The sequence below is a fragment of the Rhinolophus sinicus genome, linkage group LG09, assembly GCF_036562045.2.
Source record: "Rhinolophus sinicus isolate RSC01 linkage group LG09, ASM3656204v1, whole genome shotgun sequence".
Taxonomy (NCBI): Eukaryota; Metazoa; Chordata; class Mammalia; order Chiroptera; family Rhinolophidae; genus Rhinolophus; species Rhinolophus sinicus.
In genome coordinates, this window is record NC_133758.1 from 69,078,777 (window position 1) to 69,097,754 (window position 18,978).

The 18,978-nt window shown below is 35.9% G+C and overlaps 1 protein-coding gene and 1 pseudogene across 1 annotated transcript in view; both read right to left on the reverse strand.

Annotated features, from left to right (window-relative positions):
• The window catches only part of KMT2E (lysine methyltransferase 2E (inactive)), a 75,789-nt gene that overhangs the window by 34,963 nt on the left and 21,848 nt on the right, over nucleotides 1–18,978 (reverse strand). The window contains 3 exon segments of the mRNA XM_074340600.1: nucleotides 1,905–1,985; nucleotides 4,837–5,066; nucleotides 6,125–6,239. Coding sequence (XP_074196701.1) covers nucleotides 1,905–1,985; nucleotides 4,837–5,066; nucleotides 6,125–6,239 — 426 coding nt within the window.
• Nucleotides 11,863–16,083, reverse strand: LOC141573187 (L-lactate dehydrogenase A chain pseudogene; annotated as a pseudogene).

The following is an 18,978-nucleotide window of genomic DNA, read 5'->3' on the forward strand; positions in this document are numbered from 1 at the left end:
TCAGTAATTGTGGTATTTTAATTATATTATTATCTGTGTTGTTGAGAACGAGAATAAAAGGAGATACAGATGGAACACAGAAATAGTTAAATGGTATACAGGCATTGAATTACAATGCTGTATACCTGAAACATACTATGTTATATACCAAAATCTTACCTCAATATATTTAACTGCAATTTAATTTTGCAATTATCAGTATAAACTCATGTATTTTATCTTAAAAATAAACAAATAGACAAAAACATATTTCCTAGTTTTATCTACTAAAAAGATCTAGGATCAGTGATCAATCCAGTAGGAAGGGGCAAAGCATGACTAGCTCTGAGACTCTGGTCTTGAAAACCAATTGTGAGTTTGGGGTATAGATGTATGAGATAAGCCTGAGACACTTTGTGATATCAGCAAAAAAACTACCAAGTACCACACTATGGTATTTTCAAAAGGACTCAAGAGCCAACTTCAAGAGGTTCCCACTGACCAAATATGGGACAAACTTTGAACATCAATAAGGACATAATAACTGTAACAGACTGACATCCAATACGTTGAAATCCCTGAGTTCATAATGATACTTAAAATGTTTTTCATTATTCTGGAAACTGGTAAATAGAGCCTAAGATCCACAAACATTTATCCTGCCTTTCCTCATTGAAATATATCTTAAGAAAACTGAACAGTTAATATGGGGATATGTTTTCCTATAGAAATTTTCCAGCTAATAAGGGATGAGCAATAGAATTAACATGTCACTAATTTGCAACTCCTAATAAATTAATGGACCTAAAGAATCACTATCAATGATAACATGATTACTACGTGTCACTTGATAGAACACAATCTATGAAATAGTCAGAGAGAGAGAGAGAAACCTAAATCTTATCACACACCTATTTATAGAAATAGATGACAGAGAAACATTTTAAACCATGGTAATGCAATCAGCAAACTCATCAGGATAACCAATTCAGTTCCTTTAAAAAACACATTGCAAAGGAGACTGGGATTGATGAGACTAAGGAGAGTAGGTTTAGATTACTAGAGACATAAAAAGATGCATATCAACCAATCAATAATTTCACAGTGGCTGAATGATAATAAATTTGATGTATAGTAGTGGTTTTGTGTTTATGGTTTTTAAAAAAGAATTATTTTATAGATACCGTGTTTCCCTGAAAATAAGACCAGGTCTTATATTAATTTTTGCTCCAAAAGATGCATTAGGGCTAATGTTCAGAGGATGTCATCCTGAAAAATCATGCTAGGGCTTATTTTCCGGTTAGGTCTTATTTTCGGGGAAACACGGTATATACAGAAATATATACACATAAATACATATATATTGAAATACATAAGGATACATATGAATGAAATAACATATCTGGGATTTACATTAAATAATATCAAGGGGAGAAGAAATATATGGCAGTATAAATGAAACAAGATCCTTGATAAAAAAAGACTGTTGATAATTGTCTTTTATTTTTATGTAAGATTGAAATGTCCGTAATAAAAAAAAATTAAAAAAAAAAAAAAACAGCAAAAAAGGTGGAAAGATATTATAGACCTACAAAATTCTGTAAGAGAATGTCCTAGTAACTCTTCAACATAGTGCATTCCAGTGAAAAAAGATACCATCACTTAGAAAATGCACTGTTATTTTATGCATCATTAATAAAGTAAAAACCCTAACAAAGTAAACCATAACAATTAATGGAAAAATTCTTCCTGATTTTAGAGATGTCAGAATAGAAAAATAAAAACATAAAAATGAAAAGTGTATTTGAACTGATGAAATACAGTAATCCACTAATTGTTTAATCTAGAATTCATACATAAACTTCCATTAACTAAAGATTACTTCTGTGAAATTCCTGGCTATCTTATCAGTATGCACAACTTACCTAGGCTGACAACGTTCACATAGATATGTATCAGGAATATGCTGCCTGTCAATCCCCATGCAGTCAATATGTTGCCAAACACTTAAAAAAGAAAGAAAAAAAAACAAAAAAACAGAACATGTAGAGTATTATTAAAATCATCCTTAAATTAAAATTTAATATTCCATTTAACTATCACTTAAAGTGCCTACTTTGAGTTTAGTACTGTAAAAGGTGCTGTGAGGAATGCACAGAAATATGTCCTCAGGGAGCTAAAACTTTGAGATGTAAAAACAAGAGGACAAATATATAAAGCAAATATAATTTTAAACTGTAAAAGGTATACATTACAAATATTATTAGCAATCACAAAGTAGAGAGGTCCACACTACTTGGAGTTAATGGGAAAAGCACCCTGAAGAATAACAAAGTTGAACAGAACCTCATTTGGGAAATTAGGAAGATACTATTGTAGCAATGTTTTCTCAAGTAGGCAGAAATGAGGAGCAACAGCCAGAGGCGGTTAATATATATGAAGAGGAATGTTCATTTTGAGAAATACAGGGGGGTAAACATGGATTAGTAAATTGAAGTCATATTAACAGGACTTGGGAATGTCAGGATGTGTGTAGATTTCCTCTAACTGGCAACAGGTAACAACTAGAGATGCTTTGATGGTATATAGTTATTAATTCAAAGAAGAAATTAGAAGCAGAAAAACCGAATTAAGAGGCTTTCCCAACATTCCAGACCTGAGTTAAAGGAGGACAGAACTAGAATGATGGCAAAGAAGGTGATATTAAAGAATCAAAGAAATATTCTATGAGACTAGAGATTAAACCTACTCTGTTGTCTATTTTTAATGGAATACATGGACCAGCATGAGGCAAACCTCAATTTATTATTATTACATTTGATTGCCAAGACTAAATTGGTCTAAAGTCGATATATATGCCTGTTTCTAGAAATAGTTTTAATTATTCTTTACAGAATAATTAGCCATTCTAATATATAAGCTACTAATTGCTATTGTATTGTTCTTTACTTCTTAACTAAGAATCTTGGAATAAAAATTGGTAGCATGTGGAAGGTAATGGAATATATACCAAAGATGTGGCATGGGTAAGCAGGAAAAAAAAAAAGCAGAGCACCTGACATGGAGGGTTACAATAATGAATTAAGTTGAATTTGGGGGATAAGCAATGATGTCATGCAGACAACAGAAGAAACAGAACTACAAAATGAATAAAGGATCAGAGCTCTACATATCAAACTTGAAAGATGAGTATGGGCAGTAGGTATATGAAAATACACAGAGGCAATATGAAACAAGACTAGAAAAGATTAAGCCTTGCAATACACTACAGGTTAAGCAGTAGAAAAATAGAATAAAAAACAGATTCATAACAAAGAGAGCAGTTGCTGAGAAGTAAATACCTTGAGTAATCCAAAAACTGTGAACTGGTCCTTCAAGAATTTGTAGATAGGTATAAATCCTAAGGACTATTTCACTATTTTCTAATAGAGATAATTCTATATTATATATAGATCATTGTAATTAAATCAAAAGAAAAACACTGTTTAGATTATGCATTAAAATAAAAACATTGCAAATGGCATGTGATTTATCACCTTAGACAAGATCAGCTAAGAGAAAGCTATTTTATATGATTGGTTAAAATATGAATTGAAATTTTCTAACAAGTAGCTAATTAAAAAAGAATGAGAAAAACAAGTTATCACTGAAGTTATTTTTTAAATTTACCTCCTAAATAAATTTACTGATGTGATTGCTCATGATAATGATATGTGCCACAGGTAATAAGAATTTATTTTTAAATTTGAAAAGGTACGATATGTTTTTATTAATATTAACTCAAAGTATTAATATTACACCTTTCAATAAAAATATCAAATTTCACATTCCACTTGACTAACTCTCCCCTTTGTAAATAAACTTTTTGAAATATAACCCTAAATGCATGTTTATATCAATAATATCCAACCTCTAATCATTTAACCTAATAAATGGGACCACTATTACAAAATAATGCAAAGTAATTTATATTTGGCTCTAGGACACATTTTTACACTCACATTCAAATATGGATATATGCTATACTATTTCAAATCAAATAATGAAGCTATGCCATAAGGACCAGACTCAGGAAACTGTGTAAAGCTATCAAACTTTCTTACCCTCTACAGTGCACTGCTTAAATACTCTCTGCTTCCCACACTATGCAGGGGATGGACTTAGTAACTTTTAGGCTGAAATCCTACTATTCCCTCTCCATCCTCCCCAACTCCCTCCCACCGGAAAAAAAAAAAAAAAGAAAGAAAGAAAAGAAAGGAAAACAAAGCCCCACTTTCTGTCCCAATCACACCTTCTCTAGGGGAAGAGGCCTTTCTTGGTGGTTGAACCAGGGTTGGGGGAGGGGAGACTGTGGTTCTGGTTCAAGGAGACTCCAGAGTGCTGCAAGGTTCAAGTCAAAAGGAGGTGAGAGAGTCAGGTCAAACAAACATCAATCAAAATGTATAATTTCCCCCAAACTGGAAAATCACAGTTGACTATACAGCACAAATAATTCCAAAGGAAATATACAGGACTCAATTCTCTTCTCATTTCTATCGTGTTTACTACTATGTGTAGTTATATTACTATTGAATGAGTGAAAAGAGAAATGTGATCCTATAAGAATAATGATCAGAACTGATTGCCTATTACTCAGTTAGCAATGAGGAATTCTAATCAGTTCTAAGATAGCTTTTTTTCCCATAGGGGCTTTTTCTAAGAGCAAAACACACGGCATCGATAGTAGCAGAAATCTCACTTTAAAATGCATTCATTAATTCCTTCAAAAGGAATTAATTATCTTCTCCAACATTAACAACCAAAGGTTAGCAGCAGTCAAAAAATAAATAAATAAACTAATGGCATGAAATATTTTACCTGCATTTGTCACAACAGATCATGTATCCATCATCATGTGTAAAACCACATATGCACCTGGTTACATCAGTACCATAACTTCCATCCTCGGAGGTGCTGATTGTAGTAGCACTGGAAGTTTCATCAAAATTAGGAGTGGTAAATATGCCTACTTCATTTTTGCTAATAAGAACTGATGGAGGAGGGGAGGCCGGAGGTGTTGGAGGAGGACGAGCACCATAATTATGGTCCTGGATAATTGAACACAAACATAGCACAACATAATTCCAACAGTGATACGAACTAAGCAACTTAAAATTCAATCCTTAATTTGAATATTCGAGATATAAAATTGGCCCATTTCTTCCTTAATAGCTTTTAAAATAATGACTTGGTGAAGCTAGATATTAAACCATAGTAGTAAGTGAAAATGTGTATTTACAACCTTGGTCACCTTCACAATGACTTTCCTCAAATCCCAATCCCTTCACCCCCCCCAAATCAGAAGATATCTTCACAGTCCTCTGGTCATATAATCCCACCTTCAAGATAAAAGCAGGTGCAAGATGTGAGAACAGAGGTAAAAAAAAACAACCTCAGGAATATGGAGGTTAAAGAATAATCAAAACAACTACAAAAGGCACATTATCACTATAAAGTATTAGTAGGAATTTTTTTTAATTGGGTATGTCTTATTCTGGTATAAATTGTAAAACTCTCTCACAATTGTACCTCAATAATATCAGAAATGTATCCAGTTCTGCAACTGTTTCTATCTAAGCTCTGCCTCTTACAGCTATGCAACACTGAGTAAGTTAATGTAGATAAGCTTTCATCTTCTCAGCTATGAAATGGGGATGGAAATTATACCTATCTCACGAAATTGTTTTTGAAGATTAAATGAGACAATATATGTAAAACTGCTTATTATAGAGTCGGGCACATAAGTGCTCAATAAATGGTAAATATATAATTTACTATATAAATTACTATATAATTTAGAATTAACAATAGTACAATTCTACCTAGTCTTTTTATAAAGTAATGAATTATAACACGAAACTATTGATAGCATAAAACACAAAATAATAGTAATAACAATAAAACTTCTAGGGAATTCCTCTTACAGAATTTTAATCCCTTAAATAAATGTAGATCAATGAAAAATTAAACAATAAATTATATCTAATTATTTAGATAGTATAAAACAAGTATGCTTTTAAAATAGTTTTAAGCACAATATCACACACATCTACTTTTAACCTCTAGATATAAAAAATACCCTTCTAGAGAAATGCTTGACACTTACCGCATAGGGCAAACCAATGTAACTGTGTGAATGATGCGAGCTGCTGGTATATAACTGGTGGGGATAACTGTTGGATTTCTCAACTACCACAGGGCTAGCTTCTACGGATTCTGGTCTGGAGGGAAAAAAGTTGCATTAAAGAGAATTCCATTCATTTTTTTCCCTTTTAATCAATTTAAAATTATAAGCACTTTTTTTTGTTGGCTATACAAATAAAATGTTTTTTCACAGCAGGTACACACCCTGTGGATAAGATATATGCTACCTAGATTCCATGTCATAACAAAATTTTTATTTAAGTAAAATAAATGTCCCACCTTCAAGTTCAAATATAGTTTCCCTCTATCATTAAAAAAATATTACTAGAGATTAAACATTATTTAATATACCTGGTGGCACTGGGGACACTATGCACAGGGGTGGAGAAAAGTGGTAGAAATAATTTAAACAGGACTAAGGACACACTGAATCTATACGGACCCCAATTTGAATGTGAAGTATACATTTCAATGTTCAAAACTACAGATGGTCCCCGGCTTTCAGTGGTTCAACTTAACGATTTTTCTACTTTAGGATGGTACAAAAGCAATACACATTCAGTAGAAAGTGGCTAGGCTAAACTATGACGTTTGGTAGGTTAGATGTATTAAACACATTTTAGACTTACGAAGGGTTTATCGGGAGGTAACCTCGTCGTAAATCAAGGAGCATCTGTGTATGTCAGTGAGCCAAGGTATAAGGAAGCCTTGAAAATCCCCGTAAAGTTAAGAAATAGGAAACCTTACAATGAACCAAGGTTTGCTTATAAAAACCACAAGCAGCAGCCTATGGTGAGATCCACAGCTGTGGCCTGGGAATGGCTAAATGATACTACTGATACAACTGGGAATAACAACTCACCCACTGCGGTTGACTTGTAAAAGCTCCCCGGCCTAGCATTTTATATACATCACTTTCTCAACTTCTTTATCCCTATCAATCCTCATGAGTCCTATTCTGGTCATTCCTATTGATCAGTGTGGTAGTGAACCTACTTCTGGAGCCAATTAACACTGACATTATTTTCTCCCTTGCATACACACGACATGACTCGCTTCTGTGGCTTTATTCTTATCATAGCCACCATTTGAGATGATTGTTTTAGAATAACCCTTATCCTGCCTGTTATCCAAAACGTTTCCTTAGAACTTAGTACTATTTGCACTCTTCATGGTCTAAGACTTCTTAATAGTTCTCAATCTTATTAATCATCTTTATAACACAGCCCCTTAAGCCCTAGTGATCATTTCTTTCTTGAGATGCATTTATTGCTTCAATAAGATGTGGCAGACAGCACAGTGGGGAACCCTAGCCTAGAGTATAATGCACTGTACAAAGTGATAATGATGACCATTTGGCTGCATTCAGCAGCTCACTGCTGAATCAAAGTCAAGAAAGGATCTTATCTTAGTATTCTGACCCTACCCACAGTGAAATATTTGCCATTTTCTGCTGACTCAGTCTTCTCAAATCTGTATCTTATCACTATTAACATAGCTTGCACCTGGAGATATTATTATACAGTCTCTATTCCAAAGAACTCACATAGGCATTAAAATAAGAGCAACCCAGTAAGGCTAGAAGGGGATACCACTGTTTTTTACCACTTCATCCAGAAGATTTATTCCTCCACTTTGTTTCCATCTATAAATTCCATTCATCGATTGTGGGGTTTTTTTTAAGTTTCTTGGTGGATTTACCTTATAGTCAAAGAAGCGCACAAACTAATTCAATAAGTAGTTCTATGATGATGTTCACTACATGTTTAAGGTGCTTTGTTAGATGCTACACAGAAGAAAAAAGACATCTAAACTATACTCATAGCCCTCAAAGAGTTTTTGATCTTGGGAGGATCTTGGGGTTAGCAAAAAAAAATACACAAAAACACCATACAAGGTAAAAATAGGGTAATGCCATAAGAGTAGTATGGGTAAATGCTTAACAAAACTGTTTCCTCTTCTGAGACTTTGATCTTTAATTAACTTTCTACCTCTCTTCCCGTAAAAACCTAGTAAGCTAATTTGCTGTATTGCTAGGCACATTAATAAAAATGACCGTTGATTGGTAAATTAATTTTACCTAGATTGGGAAAACTATAAATACAAGGTCTGACAATTAAGTTTGCAAACTTGCCACCGTGCGCTTACATTGGCAGCACTGTACAAACAGCTCAGTAAGGTTTCATAACCTTGGTGTATCAGTGTCTCACAGTTGTGTTCCTGTCGACGTGTGGTGGTGTCTTGTTGAGTGACGTTCATTATTGTTGTTGTTGTGTGTTTTTGTGTGCCATCATGAGACTGAGCTTGAATTAGAGCAATGAACAAACATTACATTTCTTGTTAAATTTGGCAAGAGTGGAAGTGAAATCAGGGACATAGTCCAAATTTGTGGAGATAATGCCATGAAGAAAATGGCAGTGTACAAATGGATTAAATGTTTTTCTGAGGGGAGAGAATGCATCACTGATGAAGAGAGGTGAGAGCGGCCAGTAACGAGCAGAACTGACAAAAACAATGCAAAAATGAATCAAATTGTGCGTCAAAATCATCAGCTGAACTGAGACGCTTAGCAGACCAAGTAAACATCGATAGAGAAACAGGAGAATCTTAACTGAAAATCTTGGCATGAGAAAGATGTGATCAAAAATGGTCCTGAAGGAGCTCACCAATGAACAAAAGCTAAGGAGAGTCAAAGTTTGCCAAGACCTTTTGGAGAGGTAAGATGATGTTTTGGGCCATGTTATCACTGGTGATGAAGCATGGGTGTACCAATAAGACCCTGAAACAAAGCGTCAAAGTGCGCAATGAAAGTCAGCCAATTCTCCACGACCAAAAAAGTTCCGTCAGTCCAAATCAAGAGTCAAAATGATGTTGCTAACTTTTTTTGATATCAGAGGGATTATTCTTTATGAATTTGTACCAACTGGACAGTTAACCAAGTTTATTATTTGGAAGAGCTGAAAAGCTGCATGAAAAGGTTAGACAAAAACAACCTGAACTTTTCGCCAACAATTCATGGCTCTTGCATCACAACAAAGCACCAACTCACACGGCACTGTCTGTGAGGGAGTTTTTAACCGGTAAACAAATAACTGTATTGGAACAACCTTCCTACTCATCTGATCTGGCCCCCAATGGCTTCTTTCTTTACTCAAAGATAAAGGAAATATCGAAAGGAGGACATTTTGATGACATTCAAGACAACAAGGGTAATACGATGACAGCTCTTATGGCCATTCCAGAAAGAGTTCCAAAATGTTTTAAAGGGTGGACTAGGTGCTGGCGTCAGTGCATAGCTTCCCAAGGGGAGTACTTCGAAGGTAAACATAGTGATATTCAGCAATGAGGTATGTAGCACTTTTTCTGAGTTCGTGAACTGTCAGACCTCGTACTCGATGAGGATACCACAGATTTGCACTTCCCAACGGTGCAGGGACTCCAGGGCCCTTGCAGGGAACCTGGAAGCTCTGCTTATGCTTGTTGCAAGAACTATGGGCTTCTGAGTGACATGAGGCTTCTGTATCAGGGAGACTCACAACATGGATCTTGTCTCCTTGCACCTGAGCAGTCACCTGAGAAGCCAAAAAAAATAGCTCCTGGATGGCTGACTATACTCCTGCATGGCCTCCCAGAGAGGAACACCTGATGCTAACCGCTCACAGGCTGTGGCTCCTGTCCTATACACCATATAGACTAGCGCCAAGCATGGTCTGTGATAGTTTTGTAAGTCTGCATGTTTAGTCGAACCGAAAAAGACCCCTTGAAGGAGTTGCAAAAGGTCAAAGTTCTAGGCTCTAGACTCTAGGGTTTTCAGGAGAAGGGCGCATCTACTTGAGTAATAGGAAGGCAAAAAAAATAACACTATGAGGTTTCATTAAAGGTGAGAATGCTCCTGAAAGATATGCAGGATTTTGAACATTTGAATTTTATACCAGATATGTATCTCCTATTGAAAAACATTAATTAAAAAAAACAGTAATGGGCGAACAGATGGCTGTTGGTTAGAGCACAAGCTCTGGGCTACGGGGCTGCTGGTTTGATTCCCACATGGGCCAACGAGCTGCGCCCTCCGCAACTAGAATGAAGTCAATGAGCTGCTGCTCAGCTCTTGGGTGGCTCCGTTGGTTGGAGCTGGGGCTCTCAACCACAGGTTGCTGGTTCGACTCCCACAAGGGAGGACCTGGAACTAAGCTGCGCCCTCCACAACTAAGACTGAAAGGACAACAACTTGACTTGGATGGAGCTGATGAGTCCTAGGAAAAACATACTACTGTTTCCCAATAAAAAGTCCTAGAAATACACACTGTTCTCCAATGAAGTCCTGTTCCCCTGCCCCAATAAAACCTTAAAAAACAAAACAAAACAACAGGCCGGCCTGGTGGCTCAGGCGGTTAGAGCTCCATGCTCCTAACTCCGAAGTCTGCTGGTTCGATTCCCACATGGGCCAGTGGGCTCTCAACCACAAGGTTGCCAGTTCAATTCCTCGAGTCCCGCAAGGGATGGTGGGCTGCGCCCCCTGCAACTAGCAACGGCAACTGAACCTGGAGATGAGCTGCGTCCTCCACAACTAAGACTGAAAAGATAACTTGAAGCTGAACGGCACCCTCCACAACTAAGATTGAAAGGACAACAACTTGACTTGAAAAAAGTCCTGGAAGTACACACTGTTCCCCAATAAAGTCCTGTTCCCCTTCCCCAATAAAATCTTTAAAAACAACAAAAAACAAACAAACAAAAAACAACAACAAAAAAACCCAGTAATGATGGAGAAAGATGATATCCCATGCACAGGCAAAAAGATAGGGAAAAATGGCATGGGGAGTCTTCGAGGAGCATGGAGAGGTCAGTCAGACTTTAGGATAGTGTTTATTTAGCTGTTTCTCAAAAGTAATATACAAACCCCTGTAATAGAAAGGGATTTTTCTTTGTAGATTTGGATTTAGAGAAACATTACATTAAACTAGGATTTCAGGTGATCTGTGTACCAACATCATCAAACAGATTCAAGAACTTGCACAAATATCATTGCAGTATTCGGTATAAGTGGCAGTCATCCAGGAAGATTCTAAACATACTGAAATTTTTTCCTAGCTCAAAATTAAAATAGCAACATGTTAAAACTTTCTATTACTCACAGAGCCCCCTGGGGACTACATCCATAGACTTCAGTTTGACTAGCACAAATTAAACAAATATTGAGAGCCTAATGTTTGCCAAGGACTATGAGAGATAGAAAGATAAGACAGTGTCTCTGCCTTCAAGGAACTTACAATTATATAGTTGTCATTCATTCCATAAACATCTGAGCACACATTAAGCAGAAGACACTGAGCTGCCGGAAATGAAATCTAACAAGTGTATCAATAATTGCAGTACTGCCATCAGAGGTAGGCACAGGGGCCCTTCATAACAGTCATCATATTCAAGCAAATTTTAAAGAATAAGTTAACCAGCCCAAGAAACAGAGAGGTGGAGAAGTAGAGAAGTTATTCCAGACAGAAGGCATACATACAGAGAGACAACACAGACACATTTAAGCATGTTTCACTGAACGTGGTAGACCACCAGCATCACAATCACGTGTAGTGTATGTCATAATTTTTACAGCTCTACGTAACCAAATGAATCAAAAATTTAAAAAGTCAGGCTCAGAAATCTATATTTTGATAAGCACCTTAAATTTTATATTCACTGGTGTTTAGGAACCACAGAATAAAAAGAACTGCTAAAATTCAGAGCAGAGAAGAGTTAAAGGTATGGAGAAGGGGCCAGAGATGAGGGCAGGTATGTTAGGCAAGGACCAGTTCAAAAAGTAGCTTGGGGATCCAGCTAAAGAATATGGTCTTTATCCTGAAAAACTATACAGACACACTAATGGTTTGTTTCTCCCCCAAGCAAGGTTATGATGTGATCAGCGTAGCAGCATGGCAAGATAAAGCTGAGGGCTTCCAATGTGAAGTTGAGGAATCTGTATGTAATTCTCCCAGATTTAGTAGATTCAGAAGTCGTGAAGCTGATCAGAGCATGTAAAAAGACTGCTTCTCTAAGACTGCTTCGCTCATCCCTGCTGACAAACAAGTTACCTTTGCTCAGTTCTTTCCTTCACAGAAAAACTTACTACTCTGTCTAGTTTCAAAGTGATCCTCATGAATGTATGATGGCGAGGGTCCAAACTGGTAAACTTTTTATCTAAGAAAAGAATATTAAAATGTGCAACTTGCTATTACAACTAATAATTCTGTAATTTTATCCTTAAGTTCCTTCAATTATCAAGTACGGGACCAACCCACCTTGTTGATTTACCTACATTAATTTTGTATTAGGTATATAAGAACGCAGGGTGCATTAATCACTCTTATATCATCTGCTATTTAGATGCTTTCAATGACAGTGTGGAAATAAAAGACTTCCAAATATTGTATTACTTGAAGAAGACTTAACTCTTGGTGAAACTCTTGGTAATTTCTCAATCTATTAATCATACTACCAACCAGAAGCTACCAATAATTCTCTAGAAGCCTTCCTTCTTATAATATGCTCTTTTTTATTTTTATTTTTTTTATTCAAGGTTTATTTGGTGTTTTAGTTGGCATGATACTTGGGTAGTTGGCTGCATTATTTATATGCAGACTTTTATTTTTACATTATGTACCAATGTACACTACTCTGATACATATAGTACACAAAATATGATCCTTTAGAACAGTTATGCACAAGACATGCAATTTTGGATTTATACATTGGATCCTCAGATGTGACTGGTTGGAGAAAAAAAGTTGGACTAGGCATGTAGGGTAAAGGAACTAGAAGCTACACAATGCACAGTAAACACACAATAGTTTGAAGGGCAACTGTTGCGTGTGCAACATTGGCAGTGGTGGTGCCTTTGAGGAGATGGAACTATTTCACACTAACCAGTTTAAGATGACACAAGGTAAGTGCCACCCAGCATTGGGATATACCGCATTTTGCCATGTATAATGCGCTCCCATGTATAATGCACACCCACGTTTTGGGCCCAAACTTCCAGGGGAAAAAAAAATCTTTCGTTTTAACTTTTTATTTATTTAGGTACTTGTTTTTTGTATTATAAAGGAATTTCAGTATTTGTTTTTTAACATTATGGTACAAGAAATTTTATGTACCGGTAACAAATGTACAATATTTACGCATCATAGAAGGCCAAGAACTTCGTTGCAAGATCGTCGTAAGTTCAACAAAGCCGTATTCCAGGGTATTATTTTGCATACGGGTATCGTTATTGATTTGTAGAGTTACACTTTTAACTCATAAGCATAAATAAAAGAATTAAGAACATTTATATAGATATGGAGTTAGTATACCCATGTATAATGCGCATCCTTATTTTTCCCTCACAAATTTGGGCAAAAAAGTGCGTATCATACACAGCAAAATATGGTAGCTGCAGAGTTTTATGAACCATTCCTATTTCTAACTTTAGGAAACTGGTGGTTTTCCTATGCTGTCGTAATATTACTGATCAGTCACAGGTCAAATGACAAGGTCAATATGCAGAACCTCCAACTAAAATCCTGTTGTACCCTAGACAGTGAAGTAGCATGACATCAGAAGATTTTTAAACTGCAGCTCTTTTTGGATCCACCAAAGTATATCTGCACTCTTCTTCAATGGGGCCTCATCCTCAGGTGTCAGAGTCACCTTCACAACATCTGAGATTCCATTCTGTCCCAAGATGCAAGGAACTCTAAAGAAGACATTGCCTTTTTATTCCACAGGGACCCTTAATCACGGTGGAAACTGGATGTACCTACCTAAGATTCTTCATTGTACTTTCTGCCTAATCTGCCACAGATAGTCCAATAGGCCAGGATGTGTAGCCTTTCCATTTGATCACCTCATAAGCACTGTCAATCATCTGTATGTGAACTTCCTTCCACTGTTCCTTATCTGCATCAGTGCCTAAAGCAGGGCGCATTTTCTTCCGGGAGATACCAGCAACATTCACTGCACTCCATACAGGCACACCAGTCTCCATGCTCCCCAAGGACCCACCCCTGACAGCTTCCTGGGTGAACTCCCAGTCTTCCCCCTATTAGTTAACAGAACCAGGCTGAATCCATATTGCAACCACTTCCAATAACATGATTTTTGGGAAAGCCGCTTATCTTCCAAGCCACATAAGTCAAGCTATACACCGGATTGGAAACAATAAGCAATTTGCAGTTGGGGCTGTATTTTACGTTAGGAATGATGAATGTAAAGATGCTCACGTTACACTGGACCAAATGAAGACAGCTTTCTCCCTCTTGCTGACCACCAGCATCACAATCGCCTGTAGTGCATGTTATAATTTTTACAGCTTTACTTAACCAAATGAATCAAGCTGTGATAATTACTAGCTTGGAATTTACAGTCACATTATAGTCTCTACCAGAGACAATTTGTGCTGTTCTAAGGAAAAGGCTGCCATGTTGGAGATCCATCACCTCTCCCTTCAATTTGTCTTCCATAACATCAACAAGAGCAAGTTCATCTGCCAAGTCCTTCATTAGGATACTGATGGCACAGGCCATGCCAACAGCACCAACCCCAACGACTGTAATCTTATTCTGGGGACTTTGTTCTTCCTTAAGAAGATTCATAATCAGCTGATCCTTGAGAGCTGCCATACTAGACTTAGAACCAAAATGAACTGGAAGTACACGGCAGGCAGGTGGGCAGGATGGTGGGTGCCAGTGGCATTGTATCTGCACTTGGCAGTAGCTGCTCAGGTCTATAATGTATTTTTTAAATCTTACCAAACTTGGTGTCATTTGCCAAATATGTTTCAAATGATCTTTTCATTCACTTAATTACTAGCTATTATAGGACATGCCAAACTTCTTTGAATTTACTTTTCCCCGTAATAGACTGTTTTGAATTCTGAAAACTGTTTATTAGGTTGTTTTATTTATAGCAGAATCTTTTATTTGGCTGTTTAGCCACACAAAACTTGAATCAGTTTTAAGTACCTATTTTTGATATACAGCACATAACCACAGAGCTTCCAAAGAGGGATCTTTGCATAGACTCTCGAGTTGAGAACATAAAATTATATTTTAAACTCCTACTTTTAACTATATAATCTGGGAAATTTCATCATTTAATCCGGGATCTTTGCATAGACTCTACAGTTGAGAACATAAAATTATATTTTAAACTCCTACTTTTAACTATATAATCTGGGAAATTTCATCATTTAATCCAGGACCTTTCCATAGACTCTACAGTTGAGAACATAAAGTTATATTTTAAACTCCTACTTTTAACTACATAATCTGGGAAATTTCATCATTTAATCTCTCATCAATTAAAGAGAATGTGATATTAAATTTCCAAGGCAAAATACAATTTCCAAGCAAAAATACCATCACTTGTTAAAATTCTTATGCTGGAGAATTTTCAATCCCTCCTTCTTCTATAATTCTGTCCTAACGTATTCCATCATTGTCAGTACAGTCACTCAGGTAATAGATGTAGTAAATTTCAGTCTCTCTCTAGTCATTATTTTAATTCTGCTAGTTTCCTACTGATTTTTAGTATTTTCCAGCTTCTCGAAATAGGTACTAACTAGAACTACTACTTTAAAGAACTATAGCATTCAACTCATTGAAATCATACCAATTGTGTAAGAATTTTTTACGAATAAGGGACATTCTGTTCAACTCCAGAGTGCTTTACATCTTTCTGCAATGGAGAGGCTGTAAAATGTTTTAATTTTAGTTCTGTCTCTCCGAAGCAACTGAAATAGAATGAGCTAAGATATGAGCACTCAATAATCATTCCTATATAATCAGCCAAGAGACATTCAAGCAATATGCCAGGCCGTGTGGTTGGTGCTGCAGACACAGTGTTATATAACAAAACAGATGTGTCTGTATTCACGAAGCTTGTATTTGAGTAAAAAGATTCAGAGAGGTTATTCAGATACTATTTTAAACAATGTGGAGAGGGAACGTCTCACTGGAAAGTTATATTTGAGCTCAGCTAAGACTATGCTAAGAACAAAAGAATGTTCCAGGTAGAGGGAACAGCAAGTTACAGAGGCCCTGAGGCAGAAACAAATTTAGAAGGTTCAAAAGAACAAGGAAAATAATATCAATGTGGGAGTAATAGTAGGCTAAGGGGAGAATATTGAGTAGAGATTAGAGAAGTGGGGCGTTTGGAGCCAAAAGAAGTTAGGATTTTAAGTGAAACAAGTAATCCCTGGAAGGTTTTCAAGTGGGAGAAACATATGATTTGGTTTATGCTCAAAAGAATTGCATTAAATTCTACAAAGAGAATGAACTGTAGGAAGCGAAAATGGAACATGGGGCCACTGCAGTGTCCAGACAAGAGATGACAAGGACTTGGACGAGAAATGGAGGGAACTGTACTGACCTTAAGTGTATTTTGGAGGAAGATACAGGACTGACAAATGAATTAGATGTGAAGGGCGAGGGAAAAAGAGCCATCAAGAATGACATCTTAGGGTTTTGGCTTAAGCAACTGGATAGAGATGGAGTTATTTAAATAAAAAGATGAGCCTAGATTTAAAAAAAAAAAAAGATTTTGGGGCAGAAGAACTAGCAAAAAATGAGAAAGAATGGCCAATTAAATGTGATACCTAGAAAGCCAACAGAGTTAAATCTTTCTAGAGCTCACTAGTACTATGTTAGTGGCAGAACAAAACTGGAAACTCAGATTCTCTCTTTAGTACTCAGTCAACAAGTGAGCATTTACTACGTTGCCAGGCATAGTACTAGGAGGAGCTCTCCTCCAACATAATTCACCTCTAACTTACACATGTCACATTTACTAATTTGCCCACCTCACCCTAAAATACACCTAATTACATAAAAGCTCACTATAATGATTTCTAATGATACCAAGGACTCTTTGGTAGTAATAATATGAAAAGGTATGTACAATGTTAGCAATCATGTTCCTAGTCTCTGAGAGAGAAATGTAATTTGGTTTTTCTTTTTAAAAGGCTACAAAAGAAGAAATTTAAATTCCCTATTTATACCTCTTCCCATTTTCCAGCTCTAGAAGGATTACCCATCTTTTTTTCCCCTCCTATTTAACCAATTTAGGAATTCAGATGGTTGGAACAGAAAAGGTAAGTTTTATCCATTAGGATAAAAAACATACAAGTCTAATAAACAGGTGAACTCTGGCTCAACTTTCCTATCTATCTAGTGATAATGGAGTCTAGGTTTTCTTTTACATTTGTTATCCTTGAGCAAAGACCTGAAAATACCATTGTTATCTGCAGTCATTTATTATATTGAATTTACTACTCCTAAGAAAAACCGAAACTACTACTTACATGCACCATATATTAAAACAAAGTAGCTATGTTATATAAATCATTTTTTGTAATAATATGAGTAAAGGTGCTATGACAGGAAAGGCCTAAAACCAACACGTCAGTTCTGCCTCTGCCACTTACCTGCTTCATAACTTCAGTTTCCTCACCTATAAATTAAGAACAATATCTACTTCATAGTTATATCTTTATCTTTCTTATTCCGAAAGACGTAGGTTATGATCTCACGTTGACAACTGTCATAACTAGCCTAGGTTTCTGTCTTCTTTTCTCCTCTGTGATCCGACTACTTTGCTAGCTAGTCCTCAGCTTCTCTATCCATACAGTAGCCACTAGACATATGTGCTACTGACCACTTGAAATGTGGCTAGTTCAAATTGACAGGTGCTAGAAGTATAAAATACATGCCAGATTTTAAAGACTAAAACATAAAATATCTAAATATTTTTATACTGATATGTAAAATGATAATACTCTAGGTATATTCATTTAAATAAAATATTTAACAAAATTAATTTCACCTTTAAAAACCTTTTTAAGTAGGGATAAAAGTTTACACTTGCAACCCGAACCTATAGTACAACACTTTCTACACAGTTGATGCTTAAAATGATGATCCAAAATGTGCTTTCTCTTGGATTGCTCGTATTATCCTATGAAATTATGCTAGAAGCAAGATGTCTACTTCTAGTATTAGCTTACATTTATGGACATGCAGTTAATAAAAAACCTTTTAGAGCTTCCTGATAAGAAAGGTGGTCTCATTATTCCAGTTATGGTCATTTTGCTAATAAAATTTTTAAAAATGCTTACACTTAGCTCAACATTCCCTTTAAATATATCATTACCTCTCCACATTTTCAATTGTACCAAAAATTACACCAGGCATTAGCGAGAAAACCAGTCAGTTATTATGTTAACCTGTATGTCGTGATTAGTATTTTCCAAATCTCAGGACAAACAAAATGCAGATAAAAGCTTCCTGCAAAGATCTAAAACTGCGAATATGCAGGTTTTTTTTAGGGTATCTTAGAGTCTCCCCTACAGCTGTTGGCTTCAGCTCAATTTCTATTCACCAAGATCTGGGTTTTGTTTTTTCTTAATGCTTTGTATAGTAAAAAGTTATTTTTAAATAAAACATCTATCAAATTTGACTATGGGAATGTTTGCAATTGGTTAAGAAAAAACTTAGGTTAATGCAACAAAATTTTATTCTTCTTATTAAAACAGATATCCCTAAGTCAGTCTATCAATATTCACTATCGGTTATTCCTAAAGTATTTTAAAACCATCCTTAGTTCAAACTTTCAGGGAGAGCCAACTCTTGACAAGGTAATGGGGAATAGAAAGGAGTAAAATACAAGATCCCTAACTCTGAAGGAAAGGCAAAACAAACCCAAAATTTTTCAAAACTTAGTGATGAGAGGAAAACAAATATGTTACGAAGAATAAACTGGATTTGGTGGGATTAATGAATTTTATTT